This window comes from Bubalus kerabau, chromosome 1 (assembly GCF_029407905.1).
Source record: "Bubalus kerabau isolate K-KA32 ecotype Philippines breed swamp buffalo chromosome 1, PCC_UOA_SB_1v2, whole genome shotgun sequence".
In the NCBI taxonomy this organism is placed as follows: Eukaryota; Metazoa; Chordata; class Mammalia; order Artiodactyla; family Bovidae; genus Bubalus; species Bubalus kerabau.
In genome coordinates, this window is record NC_073624.1 from 178,439,290 (window position 1) to 178,453,491 (window position 14,202).

At 39.5% G+C, this 14,202-nt stretch overlaps 1 protein-coding gene across 1 annotated transcript; it reads right to left on the reverse strand.

Moving 5' to 3' along the window:
- Window positions 1–2,085: 2,085 nt before the first annotated feature.
- LOC129620992 (olfactory receptor 7A17-like) lies at window positions 2,086–3,078 on the reverse strand. The gene has a single exon (XM_055536915.1). It carries the CDS (start codon window positions 3,073–3,075, stop codon window positions 2,086–2,088), a length of 990 nt encoding a protein of 329 aa, XP_055392890.1. The 5' UTR covers window positions 3,076–3,078.
- Window positions 3,079–14,202: the final 11,124 nt, after the last annotated feature.

Here is a 14,202-nt window from a genome sequence, read left to right on the forward strand (position 1 = left end):
AGTGGTTATGATGAAATTTAGAAAGTGAAGATCCTTCATACAGAGCAACAGAGGAGTCATAACTGCAATCAGGACAGGAAATTTTAAAGTCAAAATTGAGTGATCCAGGAAAACAATTATAAAACACACCAACCAATCACTAACTCCAATGTATAGACTCCCTCTCTATTGGACACCAATTTTCCACTTTTCAATGAGTAGATATATAGATAGAAATTTTTTACATGTAAGGTTGAAAATTTGCTATGACATATTTAAGGTTATCTGTGACAATAGGACCATACTGTTGCTGTTGTTCAGTTGATGTTATGTCTGACTCTGTGACCCCATGGACTGCGGCAGGCCAGGCTTCCTGGTCCTTCACCATATACCGGCGTTTGCTCAAGCACATGTCCGTTGAGTTGGTGATGCCATCCAACCATCTCATCCTGTCATCCCCTTCTCCTGCCTTCAATCTTCCCCAGAATCAGGATCTTTTCCAATGACTCTGCTCTTCACATCAGGTAACCAAAGTATTAGAGCTTCAGCTTCAGCATCAGTCCTTCCAGTGAATATTCAGGGTTGGTTTTCTTTAGGATTGACTGGCTTGATCTCCTTGAAGTTAAGGGACTCTCAAGAGTCCTATCCAACCCACAGTTTGAAAGCATCAGTTCGTTAATGCTTGGCTTTCTTTATGGTTCAACTCTCACATCCATACAAAACTACTGAAAAAACCATAGCTTTGACTATATGGATCTTTGTTGGCAAAGTAATGTCTCTGTTTTGTAATATGCTGTCTAGATTTTTCATAGCTTTTCTTCCACGGAGCAAGAGTCTTTTAATATCATTGCTGCAATCACCATTAGAAGAGATTTTGGAGCACAAAGACCATATTGCTGCTGCTGCTGCTAAGTCACTTCAGTCGTGTCCAACTCTGTGCGACCCCACAGACGGCAGTCCACCAGGCTTCCCTGTCCCTGGGATTCTCCAGGCAAGAAAACTGGAGTGGCTTGCCATTTCCTTCTCCAATGCATGAAAGTGAAAAGTGAAAGTGAAGTCGCTCAGTCATGTCCGACTCTTAGCGACCCCATGGACTTTGGCCCACCAGGCTCCTCTGTCCATGGGATTTTCCAGGCAAGAGTGCTGGAGTGGGGTGCCATTAAGGTCAGTCTATTTATTAACATTTGTGTTTCAGTATAGATTTTACTGGGAGATACACATTTGATGATGATTTTTAATAGGTGATTATGGTAGATACTTGGAGAAGGCAATGGCACCCCACTCTAGTACTTTTGCCTGGAAAATCCCATGGACGGAGAAGCCTGGTAGACTGCAGTCCATGGGGTCGCTAGGAGTTGGACATGACTGTGTAACTTTCAAGTAGACAACCTGAGTGACTTCACATTCACTTTTCCCTTTCATGCATTGGAGAAGGAAATGGCAAGCCACTCCAGTGTTCTTGACTGGAGAATCCCAGGGATGGGGGAGCCTGGTGGGCTGCTGTCTATGGGGTCGCACAGAGTCAGACACGACCGAGGCGACTTAGCAGCAGCATAGTAGATACTAGGGACACAGGTTGAACAAGCAGCATATAACCCCAGAAGAGCAGTTATAAAGCTCAATAGTATGAATAAAGTTGATATTATCAAGATATCATGGAAATAAGGTTATGATATACACAAAAAATGAGAGACTCAAAATAACAAACTGGTTTGGATTTCACTCTTCAATGGAATTATATAGGTTACTCTAGCTGCTAAGTGTGGTCTTTCTATGTGAGTGATACAACTCAAGACAATTCTTTATGGAAAATTTAAAAAAATTACTTGGAAAGATAGCTCTCATTTAAAGGGAAAAAATGAGGAACAAAAATTTTCCCATGAAATAAATGGAAATTTTCAAATATTCCTTATCCAATTTCAGAAAAAAATATGAAACTTAGAGAAGTAAGGAAAGATATCCATATACCAGACAGAATAGAAAGCTTAATCAAGTGACTTACTTAAATTATATGAAGTTGATTTCAAAGAAATAGAAATAACAGGAAATAAATGTAAGGAATAAGAGCTCTTTCTACAATCTGATCAAGAATCACAATTTCTGCCTCTAATGCTTTGAGTGCTGTAATAACTGACACCTCTTCAGCCCCAGGACAGTTGGCCCTTTTACAGCCGCCATCCCAAATAATCTTCTTAGAAATCTCTTTATGTCTTTATTTCTCAGACTGTAGATGAAGGGGTTCAGCATGGGTGTGACCACTGTGTACATCACAGAGGCTGTTGCACTTGAGTGTGAGCCATGGGTAGCAGCAGAGCTAAGGTACACTCCTAAGCCTGTACAATAAAACAAGGAGACGACTGAGAGGTGAGATGCACAGGTGGAAAAGGCTTTGTACTTCCCCCGAGCTGATGAGATTCCACGTATGAAGAAAACTATCTTAGAGTAAGAGTAACATATCCCAGTGAATGGACCACCACCAAACAGCCCAATTGCAAAATACATCATCACATTATTGAGAAAGGTATTAGAACAGGCAAGTTGGATCACATCTTTGAATTCACAGAAGAAGTGGGGGATTTCCAAGATGGTACAGAAAGACAGTCGTAATGCCAGTAAGCTTTGTAACAAGGAATTCAAGGCACCTATTAGCCATGATATCAGCACCAGCAGTCTACAGAGAACAGGGTTCATGATGACTGTGTAGTGCAGGGGGTGGCAGATGGCTATGAAGCGATCATAGGACATCACAGTCAGAAGAAAGTTGTCCAACTGTACAAACAGTAGGAAAAAATACATCTGGGTGAGGCAGTCTTCGTAGGTAATGACTTTGGTTTGAGTTATTATATTCAGCAGCATCTTTGGAATAGTGGTGGAGGTGAAGCAGATGTCTACAAAGGACAGGTTGGAGAGGAAGAAGTACATGGGGGTGTGGAGGTGGGAATCTGAGATGATAGCCAGGATGATGAGCAGGTTTCCAAACACAGTGATCAGGTACATGGATAGGAAAAGGCCAAATATGAGGAGCTGCAATTCTGGTTCCTTCAAAAATCCCAGAAGAACAAATTCTGAAATTTGTGTATTGTTGCCTGGTACCATGTGGTAGTGATCACTACTAGGACAGAAAGAAAAATGACTAATTTTTACACATATAGACCTTAGCATAGTGAAATGCTGTAAATTATATTCAGTCATTTTAAATGGCCTTCTGTGACATCATAAGTGTTATCAATTCATTTCAGTTCAGTTGCTCAGTCATATCTGACTCTTTGCGACCCCATGGACTGCAGCCCACCAGTCTCCTCCATCCATGGGATCCTTCAGGCAAGGATACTGGAGTGGGTTGCCATTCCTTTCTCCAGGGGATCTTCCTGACTCAAGGACTGAACCCTGGTCTCCTGCATTGCAGGCAGACTCTTTATAGTCTGACCCACCAGGGAAGCTGTGACAACAATGAATAGAAATTCCCATAGACAGGTTTTCCACCAACAGGTAATCTTATTACCCAGTTTAAATGCAAAATTCTTTCATACATTTGAGGGATTTATGTTGAATACTGTGTCCTGGCCTTCTCAGGTGGCTCAGTGCTAAAGAATCCACCTGCCAATGCAGTAGATGAGAGTTCAATACCTGGGTCAGGAAGATCCCCTGGAGAAGGAATGGCAACCCACTCCAGTATTCTTGTCTGGGAAATCCCATGGATAGAGGAGCCTGGCAGGCTATAGTCCATGAGATTGCAAAAGAGTCAGACATAAATTAACTATTAAACAACAATTGACTGTATTCTGGGCTAAAATTATATGATGCTGACAACGAGACTCCCAATGATAAATAATAAAGAAATGATATAAATTAGCAAACAAAAAGCATACACCTGGTGATAGGTTTTAGGGGAAAAAATAAGGATAAATAGAGTGAATGGAGGTGTTACATTTGAATGCAAGTTAAAGAAGATCTGCAAACTAGGAGAAATTTGAACAGAAGCCTGAAGAAAGACAAAGCAGAGACACAAAATTATCTGGTGAAAGAGTGTGCCCTGTTGGAGAAAGAGTCAGTGAAAAGATCTTAAGTATGTCACTTGCTTCAAATTCTAGACTTAAAAGGAAGCCAAAGTTTCTAGGGGAATAAGCAAGAGGGAGAGTTATGAGAGATGGTGTCAGAGGCTGCTGAGGAACAAGGCAACCTCCCTGCTACAGGTGAGACCTTAATTCACATGTTGTTCCTCTCACATTTTTTTGTTTGTTTCGATTCTTTCCTCTGAGTAGAAGTGGATCCACTCCTTATGCTCTTCTGCTGTTAACATTGCAGGATTTGTCCATTTTGGAGTACATAAACTCAGGTATCACTGCCCAGAGAAATGCTCATTGCAAACACACACATACACACACACACACACACACACACACACACACACACACACACACACAAATACAGCACATTATGGTTTGCTGGGTTTGTTACTTCTTGGCTTTTCCTACTTCCAGTCACAATAATTAGGACATTGTGCTATCTACTAATAGCAAATTATCTTTACCATAAAGAATGTAGAAATAGTACCTAAATTAAAGTTGGCAAGCCTCTTGATGAAGTGGTATTCTGTTTAATATGAACTCTTTTTTTGCCTTCTCTGAAAAGAAAATTTATGTTGGGCTGCCCTGGTAGCTCACATGGTAAAGAATCTGCCTGTAGTGTGGGAGACCCAGGTTTGATCTCTGGACAAGAAGTTAAAAAAAAAAAAAAAAAAAAAAAAAAACCTGAGAGAGAAGAAAGAATAGAACATGTGGAGGAAAATAAACATTGCCTATAGATCCCACCTCTTGGTGGTTGCCTTGCTCTAGGGCACTGTCCTTGGAGTATGTGTATCTCAGTTCTGCAGGTATTTCATCTTCTTGGATAAGTCTGATGGCCTCAGTGATCTACACTATGGTAACCCCCATGCTGAACCCCTTTATTTGCAAGACAAGATCTAATAAGCTCAGGCAGTCTCTGGGAGACAGTGAAAAAGAGAGACTCCTTGATTTCAGCAGCATCCCAATCCCAGTTATACTCCCTTGATGCCCAGAATACTTAATAAGGTACCCTAAAGGAATTTATCAAAGGAAACATGAATCATTATCTTTGTAATGATAATGCATTTCACTAACTGAACTCTACTAGAAAAAGGAGCAAAGGGAAGTAGCCCACAATTTACAACGGAAAATATACAATGTTCAACAATAGATGAGGATTTTAAACGTAAGTGGTATAGAGGTTCTAAATGATTTTAAATGAAAAGTTTTTGAGTCAGAAAACCCCTGTTTGAATCTCAGAACTACCGTCTATCAGCTGTTTGTACTTAGTGAGACTACAGACCCATTCTAACTGTTAATATCTTTACACAAAAAGGAAGAGGTATCCATTCTTCTAAGTTGGTAGACAAATTTACTCAATGTGTATACAAAACTTAACATACTTGTTTCATGTCACTAAGTGAATGATTATAACTTGTGATGAGTTTGGCTGATTATTTTCTTCTACCTCACAAATGTCTCCATTGCCTTCCCACCACTTGGTAACGAAGAGTTGCAAACTAAAGCTCAGTAGTATAGCATCTTGCATATCAAATACAGCTTTTTCATGTGAACACTCAATGTGAGAGAAGATACTGTGAAATGTATGTCTCAAGAACTCTGTTCCAAGGCAGTACCTAATTCAATAGATGTGGGAAAAAAATGGAAGATGCCCAATATATCCCATCTTAGAATACTGAAAAAAGGTGTATGTTTCACCGCTCATGCCTCCAAACCTAGGTTTCTTTTTCTCTGTAACTGTGAACTTCTAACCTGTTCTACTTTACCAGAACCAGTTTGAGCTCCCAATTCCTCCTTCATTCACGTCTCCGAATCAGACTTCCATTCCCATCACTTAATTGTCAGCAAAGACTCTTGTGTTGCTGAGTCTATCAGACACTTCTCCTTTGAACATTAAATAAGCAAATTATAATTAGTCAACCTAGCAAAACAGCATGACTAATATCTCTGCTCTGTTATAAGATGATTAGACACTCGGGTGACCTCAGGTAAAAGTTTTCTACTTCCATTCTCTCTGAACCTTTCTTGAAGTACCTATATAACCCTCACACTCACCTAGATGGGGACTATGAGAAGAAAGTTCCTGTGTGGATATTCAAATTCCTCCCTGGATGGTGAATGATGGACTGGAGCTCTGTTCCCAGACAGGTCAGAAGGAAAGAGGGAAGCATTGGTCCTTATTCAGATGTAGGACTTCAAAACCAACAACCCATGTCCTGTGCAGCTCTAGGTTGTTTAGACTGAGGGACTGCAGCAGAGGAGATACTTACTGCTCCCTGTGTTTGCTCATTAGGCACTGTTTCCATTGTTACTCCCACCTCTGAGCACAACACTTCCCTGTGGGCACTGGTCTAGTTAGACAAGAAATTATTCTTATGATACTCTCTTCCCAGGAGACCAGGTTAGATGTCAGGAGAATCTAGTTCATATTGTTATTGTTGTTCAGTTGCTAACTTATGTCTGACTCTTTGTGACCCCATGGGCTGTAGCTCTCCAGGCTTCCCTGTCCTTCACTATCTCCCAGAGTTTGCTCAAACTCATGCCCCTTGAGTCAGTGATGCCACCCAACCATCTCATCCTCTGTCATCCCTTCTCCTCCTGCATTCAGTCTTTCCCAGCATTAGGGTCTTTTCTAATGAGTTGGCTCTTCGCATAAGGTGGCAAAATGTTGGAGCTTCAGCTTCAGCATCAATCCTTCCAATGAATATTCAGGGTAGATTTCCTTTAAGATTGACTGGTTTGATCTTGCAGTCCAAGGGACACTCAGGGGTCTTCTCCAGCTCCACAGTTCTAAAGCATCTATTCTTGAGTGCTCAGCCTTCTTTCTGGTTCAATTCTCACATCTGTACATGACTACTGGAAAACCATAGCTTTGACAATAGGAACCTTTGTCAGCAAAGTGATGTCTCTGCTTTTTAATACACTGTCTAGGTTTGTTGTAGCTTTTTTTCCAAGGGGGAAGTATCTTTTAATTTCATGGTTGCAATCACCATCACAGTGATTTTGAAGCCCAAGAAAATAAATGAAAATGTAGAATTCATCTCCTGAGGGTGCAATTATTATACCACTGTCACTGTCAGATAACTATGCAAGTAGGCAGAGAGATTTTGTTGGTCAGGTAAAGCCCCCAGGTAAAGAGATTTAGAGGTAACTGTTGGCAGTTGTACTTAAAACCTCAGAAATGTAAAGGATCAAGGTGATATGGGTGGGACTCACAGGGCCTCTGCTTTCTTTGTGGCTCAGTCGTAAAGAATCCATCTGGAATGCAGGAGATTTGGGTTTAATCCCTGGGTTGGGAGATCGTCTGGAGAAGGAAATGGCAACCCACTCCAATATTCTTGCCTGGAAAATTCCATGGACATTGGAACCTGGTGGCTGTAGTCCATGGGATTGCAAAGAGTCATAAACAACTGAATGTGCACACACACCACAAACACACACACACACACACACAAATATAAACAATACTACGTATTATATATTATGATATATTAAATATAATATTATGATATATATTATATATTATAATATATAATACATTATTCAGTATATATTGTATATGGTATATATACTATATAATATGTATTTTACAATATGTAGTGTATATTATATAGTATATATTATATATCTATTATATGTAATAATGAATGACATTTATATGGTTAATCACTGAACATTTAATGATCATAAAAATTTTAATTTTGTTTAGAGCAATGGAATGAGTAGCATCTACAGGCATCATTGAAATATTTCAAGATGAAATCAGGAAGAAAATTCAATAAAAACAACTTAAGCATATCAAATCATCACCCCAGTGAAACACATCCTTTCACAGGGACATCGATCTTCCATACTTCAATGTGTGAATGTATAGCATAATAAGTATTTCACTTAGTAATACAAAGCAAATTTAAAAATTTTCTTTGTATTCATGTTTTCCCTAACTCAAAAACCATATTAAGTATAATAAGTAACATTAAATAAATAAATTTTATTTACTCAAATTTGTTTCAGTGTAGACTCTACCTGCTGACGTGTATTTGGTGACCATTTCAACAGTCACTCGAGCAGGCACTGTGGACATGGAGCTGAATAAGAGAATAGGATCCTTTTGAGGAGAATAAAACTCAATGCCCACATATACACACACTATTATTTAAGTCTACAAATGGCTGCTGACTCTAGTTCTCTTGCCTGGAAATGTCCATGGACAGAGGAGCCTGGCAGGCTATAGTTCATGGAGTCACAAAAGTTGGACACAACTGAGAGACTAACACTTTCATTTTATCAGAACAAACAGTTAAAATATGACATACAAAGGAATGATTTACACAAAGGTGAAAAAAATCATGGTCTCAGATTTTCCTCTAGTAAAAAAATCTACAAATTATTTTGGTTTTTAATTGTATTTCCTAAAATGAGTAATATAACAACAACTACTCTTTTGGGAAAACAAGAAAAAATTACTTGGAATGCAAAATGCATCACCATGTTATTAAGAAAAATGTCAGAACAGAAATTATCATTGAGAAATTGATGTCTCACCCTATAAAGAATTGAAAATTTCCATATATTTCTATGCAAAAAGATAGGCAAAGTTTGTAAATTTAAAAATATACAAATTAAAAAAAAACTGGCTTTGTATTAGACTGAGAAGAAAGCTTAATGAGTTACTGACACTGCATAAAGAATTTTAATTAAAAAAAAAAAAAGTCCCAGGAAGTAAATGGGCAGAGCAAAGCTGATCCTACAATGATCAAAGAACCACAATTTTTAGTTCCAAGGCTTTGAACTGAGCAGTCGAGAGTACTTCATCACACCCAGGATATCTGTCCATCTTATTCTTGTCATCACACAGGGACTCTTCTGAACTTCATTTATGTTTTTATTCCTGAAACTCTAGAGAAATGGACCCATCATGAGTGTGACACCTATGTACATCACTGAGGCTTTTGCACTTAAGTTTGAGCTGTGGGTAGCCGCAGAACTAAGGTATATTCCTAAGCTCCTACAATAAAATAAAGAGACATCTGAGCTGAGATGCACAGGTGTAAAATGCTTTATTCTTTCACTGAGGTGAAGAGATTGCATTATGGAGGATACTAATTTAACGAGAGGATCACAAGCCAGCAGCACTGATGCAAAATACATCACTGAGTTATTAACAAAGGTGTCAGAACAGAACATGAAAAATTTTCACACCAATGGGCATTACCCATATTACTTAACCTGGACAATTTTTATTTTGCAGTCAATATTGATTTTAATTGGTTATAGATAAGTTCTTCTTGAGATTATGCCCCACTCATTTTATCTCTGCATAGGAAATTTTGCCCCATTCTCAGCATATTCTCAAAAATATCATATATGCTGCAACTGTAAGAAGAAATTCTTGCATGTATTTAGGAACATATTTCAAGTGCCAACCACGTTCCAAGAACACATAGGCAATAAGCATAGGGTGCTTAAAAATAAATACCCCACCATCCAATGACGGTGAGAATGATATGCAAATAAGTATGTCAGATGGTGACAAATGCTATGAAGGAAACAAATCCATGTATATATATATATAAAAATCTTGGTAGGAGATATTATCTTGTGCTGAGTGTTCAAATAAGGCTGGCAAACAGGTAATAATTCAGCAGGTAGCTCAAGAAGGAAAGAGAATGATGTAGTATGACATCAGGAGGAGCATGTGCCTGGCAGAGGGAATGGCCACTGCCATGGACCTGAGGAAGATATTTGTTCCACATGTTCAAATGCAAACAAGGAAGCCACTGGGGCAGAAGGATAAGCAAGTTGGGGAGTGATTAGAGATGGTGTCAGGGATGCTGAGGAACAAGGTGGCCTACCTGCTACATATTGCACTTCAGTCCACAGAGAATCCCTTTTTGTATGTTCTTTCTTGCATTTGATTAATTTATTGCCAAGGCTTCCTGTGAATTCAAACAAATTTCTTAATACTATCTTTTGACTGAATTCTGACCTCTGTGTTATGTCACTTTAATATATAAGCCCAGGTGCCTCTGCTTTAGGAACTGCTCTCAAGCCACAGGGCAGACACATACCAAATCCTCCTGGGCTGTGTTACTACCATGCACTTCTCACCCAGAACTACCTGCCTGTGTCATTACAATTGAGGCTGGTCAAATCAGATTATCTTTCTCCTAAAAATGTATAAATGGTACCCAGAAATTCCACTTCCTAAGCTTTCCATGGACCAATAAACTAGGGGTTCCTTTTACGTATGAGTGTTTCTGCCATGTATTTTTAAAAAAATAAATTAAAAAGTAAGAGAGAGCACTTCCCTGATGGTCCAGTGGTTAAGAATCTGTCTGCCCATTTCTCCAAAGAAGACATACAGATGGCTAACAAACACATGAAAAGATGCTCAACATCACTCATTATCAGAGAAATGCAAATCAAAACCACTATGAGGTACCATTTCACACCAGTCAGAATGGCTGCGATCCAAAAGTCTACAAGTAATAAATGCTGGAGAGGGTGTGGAGAAAAGGGAACCCTCTTACACTGTTGGTGGGAATGCAAACTAGTACAGCCACTATGGAGAACAGTGTGGAGATTCCTTAAAAAACTGGAAATAGACCTGCCTTATGACCCAGCAATCCCACTGCTGGGCATACACACTGAGGAAACCAGAAGGGAAAGAGACACGTGTACCCCAATGTTCACCGCAGCACTGTTTATAATAGCCAGGACATGGAAGCAACCTAGATGTCCATCAGCAGATGAATGGATAAGAAAGAAGTGGTACATATACACAATGGAGTATTACTCAGCCATTAAAAAGAATACATTTGAATCAGTTCTAATGAGGTGGATGAAACTGGAGCCTATTATACAGAGTGAAGTAAGCCAGAAAGAAAAACACCAATACAGTATACTAACGCATATATATGGAATTTAGAAAGATGGTAACAATAAACCTGTGTACGAGACAGCAGAAGAGACACTGATGTATAGAACAGTCTTATGGACTCTGTGGGAGAGGGAGAGGGTGGGAAGATTTGGGAGAATGGCATTGAAACATGTAAAATATCATGTATGAAACGAGTTGCCAGTCCAGGTTCGATGCACGATACTGGATGCTTGGGGCTGGTGCACCGGGACGACCCAGAGGGATGGAATGGGGAGGGAGGTGGGAGGAGAGTTCAGGATGGGGAACACATGTATACCTGTGGCAGATTCATTTTGATATTTGGCAAAACTAATACAATTATGTAAAGTTTAAAAGAATCTGTCTGCCAACCTGAGGGACACAGGTTTGAGCACTGCTCCCAGAAGATCCCATATGCCACTTGGCAACTAAGTCCATTCATCACAACTACTGAAACCTGTGCGCCAAGAACCCATGCTTAGCAACAGAAGAAGCCACCAAGATGAGGAGCCAGTGCACCGCAACGAAGAGTAGTAGTGCCACTGCACTAGCGGTGCCATAAAGTATAGATATAGATATAGATAAGATATTGATATATAGATATAGATATTTAAGTACAAGAGAGACTAAAAGAAATGAAATGGATATTGTGGGGAAATGATCTACTAAGCTCAAAGGTTCTCTAAGAAAATGTGATGAAGAATAACTTCTTCAGTTTGGTAAAATTCCAGCCCCTGTAAGATTTCCTTGATGTCAAGAGGAAAAAGTACCTTTATTCCAACAACATAGACAGTGATATGTATATGATGTGAAACACCATACAGATTGAATATCCAAGAAAAAATAAGCAAAAGGAATAAATCAACAGTTCACAAAAGGATATATACAGACACAGTAAGAGTTTAGTATGTCTCATATTAAGCAGTATAAGATTTGTCCTCAGACTTTCCATATTTTTAGACTTTTTCTTTTTTGTGGTCTTGAAGTAGGAGATAGATGAGCCCAGCCCCTGGACTGGATAGCTGGTGTTGGTCAAGTGGAGTAAAACTGAAATTTTGTTCTCACCCAGATACTCCAAGGACAAAGCTAGAGGCAGAAGCTGATTTCTGCTGAAGTAAAGAGTTAAAGTGCCCACTCCTGAGGTCAAGGAAGACTTCCGTGTCTGCACATGTGCACGGAGGCTCCTTGGGAGTCGAGAAGGGAGGGAGTGCCATCCCAAAATAAGTGTGGACACGCACCCACAGGTCTGTGATGGGACCCATCTTAGCAAAAAGTTCTGTATGCGTCTTGGTGAGGGTCCTAGGACCAATCAGGTGTGATAAAAGAAAAAAGTTAACTGGCCAAGTGTAAGCAAAGACCCAGAAGGACTGTCCTATGTATATGATTTAAATCACCTTTTTACTGTGCTCCTCATTCAGGACACCAGCACTCCTCTCTGGGGGTGTATTTCTGTGCTGATTTAAATAAATAAACTGCTTCTCTGGGTATCCTTCCATTTATTGTGCTGTGTCTCTTAATAATAAACTTTGTATCTGTTTTGCAGTCTTTGCCTCCTTGAAACATTTTTGCTTTCAAATGGGGTAAGAATCAGGGAACTTTGCTTCTAGCCTTGGTGGTCTAAGGCTTCCTTAATAGCTCAGTTGGTAAGGAAAGGAATCCACCTGCAATGCAGGAGACTCCAGTTCGATCCCTGGGTCGGGAAGATCTGCTGGAAAAGGGATAGCCTACCCACTCCAGTATTCTTGAGCGTCCCTTGTGGCTCAGCTGGTGAAGAATCTGCCTGCATTGAGTGAGACCTGGGTTCAATTTCTGGGTTGGGAAGGTCCCCTGGAGAAGGGAAACACTACCTACTCCAGTATTCTGGCCTGGAGAATTTCATAGAGTCGGTCATGACTGAATAACTTTCACTTTCACTTCTTGGTGGACTAACAGCTAAATTCAATACAAGGACAGGGAAATAAGATCCTGCTTCAAGACTACTGTCTCTCTGAGAACAGTCTGATAGGGAATGAAGCAAACCCTGTCTCAGTTTTCTTATAGGGCACTGCTTTTTATGTTTGTTTTTGTAAGCATGTTTTAATTAACATTTTTAATAAATATTTTCATAGTAAATATTAAGAATACCATTGATCTAATCAGATAAACCTGAAACATGAATTTAATATCTCACTGTTCATTTATTTAATAAATATCTATTGAGCATGATGTTATAAAAGATATTAATGTCTAACATTTAGGTCTTCTCTGGAGGCTCAGTGGTAAAGAACCTGCCTGCCAATGCAGGAGACTCGGGTTCAATATCTGTGTCAGGAATATCTTCTGGAGGAAGAAATGACAACCTACTCCAATATTCTTGCCTGGGAAATCCCCTGGACAGAGGGGCTTGGCAGGTTACAGTCCATGGGGTGGCAAAAGAGCTGGACACGACTTATGGCTAACAACAACAAATGGCTAACACTTAACTGAATATTTAACATGAATCAATGCATTAAATGGATTGTTTCACTTAATCTTCACAATAACTTTATGAAGCAGTTTCATTATTATCTGAGCTTTTCATGATACGAAACTGAAGCACAGAGCAGTGAAATGACTTTCCCAGGGTCTCAAAGCTAGACAGTCGGTATTTTAACCCAAAGAGTTTGAGTCCAGAGGCCAGGTTTTTAATCATTGTTATGAAACTTGATGTGATTTACAAAGAATAATAAAGCCCTTTTTTTTTGTTTTGCCTTTAATGAATTTATAGACTATAGGCGATTGCTTGTCTGTTATTCTTGGGTTTAATATTTTGTCTTATTTTCCTTTTATAAATACATGGGTACACTTTAATCCTGGTTCCTGTCTTTGTCCAAAATGCAAAGACTTTTCCAGACCCTGCTCTGTAAATCTTGAGCACATCCTGAATATCCATTCTCTTATTGTGGATAACTTTCTTCAAATGATTTAAGCCCAAGAACACTATGTCACACACATGCTTATTTCACTCTACTATGATGTTGCCATCTAAAAATAAAGCGATGCTAGTGGTAAAGAACCTGCCTGCCAATGCATGAGACATAAGAGATGCAGGTTCCATCCCTGGGTCAAGAAGATCCCCTGGAGGAGGAAATGACAACCAACTCCAGTAGTCTTGCCTGGAGAATCCCATCGACAGAGGACCCTGGTGGGCTGCCATCCACAGGATCACAGAGTCAGACATGACTAAAGCAATTTAGCATGCCTAATGTTACCACAATAATGTAAGATCTTACTCAT

What these genes read in the sequence shown, in the direction of transcription:
- LOC129620992 (XM_055536915.1), bottom strand. Translation starts at nt 3,075, where the DNA reads ATGGTACCAGGCAACAATACACAAATTTCAGAATTTGTTCTTCTGGGA.